This window comes from Zingiber officinale, chromosome 7B (genome assembly GCF_018446385.1).
Source record: "Zingiber officinale cultivar Zhangliang chromosome 7B, Zo_v1.1, whole genome shotgun sequence".
Classification (NCBI taxonomy): domain Eukaryota; kingdom Viridiplantae; phylum Streptophyta; class Magnoliopsida; order Zingiberales; family Zingiberaceae; genus Zingiber; species Zingiber officinale.
In genome coordinates, this window is record NC_055999.1 from 89,086,569 (window position 1) to 89,089,703 (window position 3,135).

The 3,135-nt window shown below is 40.3% G+C and overlaps 1 protein-coding gene across 1 annotated transcript; it reads left to right on the plus strand.

Annotated features, from left to right (window-relative positions):
* Positions 1-1,021: 1,021 nt before the first annotated feature.
* On the plus strand, positions 1,022-1,852 carry LOC122004528 (ethylene-responsive transcription factor ERF071-like). Its single transcript, XM_042559403.1, has 2 exons — positions 1,022-1,226; positions 1,308-1,852. Exons 1-2 carry the CDS (start codon positions 1,022-1,024, stop codon positions 1,754-1,756), a joined length of 654 nt encoding a protein of 217 aa, XP_042415337.1. The 3' UTR covers positions 1,757-1,852.
* The last annotated feature ends 1,283 nt before the right edge of the window (positions 1,853-3,135 follow it).

The following is a 3,135-nucleotide window of genomic DNA, read 5'->3' on the forward strand; positions in this document are numbered from 1 at the left end:
AATCCGTGATATTTTTCTTTATGTCATTCCACCAATAGGAATTTTTTAAGTCTCTATATGCCAGATAGCACCCGGATGTATCATAAATCTTGAACGATGTGCTTCCTGCAATAACTCCTCTCGGGCAGAAAGTGACTTAGGAATACACATCTCACATGCAAATAAATAATCTCATTTACATTATACGAAAATTTTGTCTATTAGGATGAGACTATTCTACTCATACTATATTAAAATTAATTTTAAAATCATAAGTCGAATAATTCTTTCCATCATTTTACCGTCGTCGAGAAGTATATAGATCGACCGTGCCACTGTAGAAATGCACCTAACCCCCGTATGATATAATCAAAATAAAAATTAGTACTGCACGTGTCAACCATAGGGATTTAAGTGGGATTAATTTAGGATTTTTTTATTAGTTCCCTTTACATGTTCAGTTCTTTCAGCCGTTGATCATCGCATTCTTCATTTCGCGATCAACGTTAACAACGGTATGGATCTACCTGTAATTCTCAAATACATGCAAGCGCAAGACTCTTTTGGTTAATCATCTAAACCACCACAAGCAACATGGCCGCTCGCAGATTAAAAATTCTATGGTCGCAGTCGCACCGCCACCAACGCCGGTCTGACCGACCCTTGTCCCCTTCGACCGCCCACTCCCAATCCCAACACCACTCGCAACGTTCCACGCGTCCACCGCTCGTCTCGCTTCCAGGGACCCCTCGCACGCTACGATCAAAAAAGATGCACCAAATCTTCACCCGACGCCCGAGTCGCCATCACAGCCATCCGTTGGACGATCTCGACCCTTGATCACGGCAGTAGCCAGGTGGGGTGTATGGAGACGTCGGTGCCTCTTTCGAAGAAACTGCCGCCGTTATTTTTTTTTTGGACAGAAGCAGATCGCGACCGTACGGCCCACACTCTCCCTGACGTGTTTTTTTTTAAAAAAAAATAAATTAAAAATCGTAATAATAATTCTTGTTTGAAATTCCGGCAGAAATTGTGCTTTAAAATGGGGAGTGGGGACCGTGGGGTTGCAGCAAGTAGAGTCATCGCTTTTGCCCTCTGGTTCTTTTCCTCATCGGAGGAATTTGGTCCGTTTCATTTCGCCGGAGACGTAGGAGCAGATATGTGTGGCGGAGCGATTATCGCCGACCTCTTTGCCTTCATCGATGCTGAGGATCCTATAGCTGGGCGAGAAAGCTTTCCTTCTCACGGTAGCATTCCGTCGTGTTCGGTGTTCCTACTCTTGTTCATGGGCTTGATTTCTGAATGTTTGTCCGCGTTTTTTGGTGCAGCCGAGGAGTGCGAGAGCGCGAAGCCGGCGGGGGAGAGGCGGCGGAAGGCGCAGTACCGGGGGATCCGGCGCCGGCCGTGGGGAAAATGGGCGGCTGAGATACGGGACCCGAGGAAGGGGGCCAGGGTTTGGCTGGGGACGTATGCCACCGCGGAGGAGGCCGCGCGGGCGTACGATGCGGCGGCGCACGAGATCCGCGGTAACAAAGCTAAGCTCAACTTCCCGGAGGCGGCTCCGGAGCCGCCTAAAAAGCGGAGGCCCGCCTCTGCAGCTGTGGAGGAGAGCTCTGGGTCGTGTGGTGAGGAGGCGGTGGCGATGGGGGAGGGGCTGCTGGAGCGGATCACGAGCCTGGAGACGTTCCTGGGGCTGGAGCACGAGGAGTCGGCGGTCGCCGCCAGTGCGACGGGGGCGGAGGACGTAGGGTTCGACGGGGCTGTGTCGTGGGGATGACCAACGATTCGCGTGATAGTCGCGAGTTCGCGTGGCGGTTGTGAGTGAACGGCGGGGATGGCCGGATGGGTGTGTCTTGGATTTTTAGTATCCTTGTTTTCGTATGAAAAAATGGCCTACTTATTTTGGGATTTTCTACAAAATGGTACAGCAATCTATCCTTCTTTTCGCATAGAACTCTTCTTAATTTTCATATTGTAAGCAGATTATAATAAAATTTTCCATCTTTAGAAGGCCTTCTAAGAAAAAGAAAGTAATAATAATCAGTTGTGAGGAGTAACTCACTCTTGTAGCAATTGGGTGAGATGTAAAAATTAAGATTTTAAACCAAATAAAATTCAAATATTTGTATTACTTATTTTATAATTTTTTGTACGGTTTTTGATCAATTAACTTGAAGTATAGAATTAAAAAAACAATTAAACCGGATTATGTTAAGAGGTGACGGAATTTTTTTTTTAGGAAAAAGGTTCAAATCTCATTCAAGCATATATTATATCTAAATGGTTTGAAAACTTGGCGAGTCAGTTTAGGTAGGACCGATTAGAGTTGGATATTTGAATTAAATCCTTAAAATAATAAAATAAAAAGGATTTTTTTATTAATGAATGGGCATCATATGTTGATTTTTATAAAAGGAAGCCTTTATCTTTTATAAAATGACACAAGTTCTCATTATTATTTTATCTCCTATTTAAATTATTATTATTTTATCTTTCATTCAAATCTAGCGAGTTGTAGCATGTATGAAATTATAGTTATTATATAATTATAATAGTTACTATTTTATAATTGCTATAATTGAATTACCACATAGTTATAATGAGTTATTATAACAATTACGACTTCATAGTTTCTATAACATTAATTTTTTTAAAAAAAATAAAATTGTTCGGACCTTTTGAAAAGAATTTAAATGATATTTTTTAAGATTGAAATTAGACCATTACGAGTTCCATCTCATAATTAGTTATAGATTTCTGAATAAATTTTGATTTGATATGTGTATCGCGTGTTTCAATTCAAGTTAAAAATTATGGAATGTGAAAGTTTAGAGTTTAACATTTATATTATATCATCTACGAAACCGAAGATACTATAACTGTATAACAATTACAAAATCAGTAAATCATAGCTACTACAACTGTGTGACAACTTAGTTGTAGCAACAACAATACTTTAATTGTTATAACATTAATGTTAAATTCTAAACTTTGAATGATCATAATTTATCGCAGTACTAACCATGAGATTTACAATTAATTATGGGATAACCCATAATGACTACTAAAAAAACATTTAAATCATTTTCAGAAACTCCAACCAATTTTAGTTTTAATTTTTTTTTTTCATATTGTAGTAAGTACGGAACCATAGCT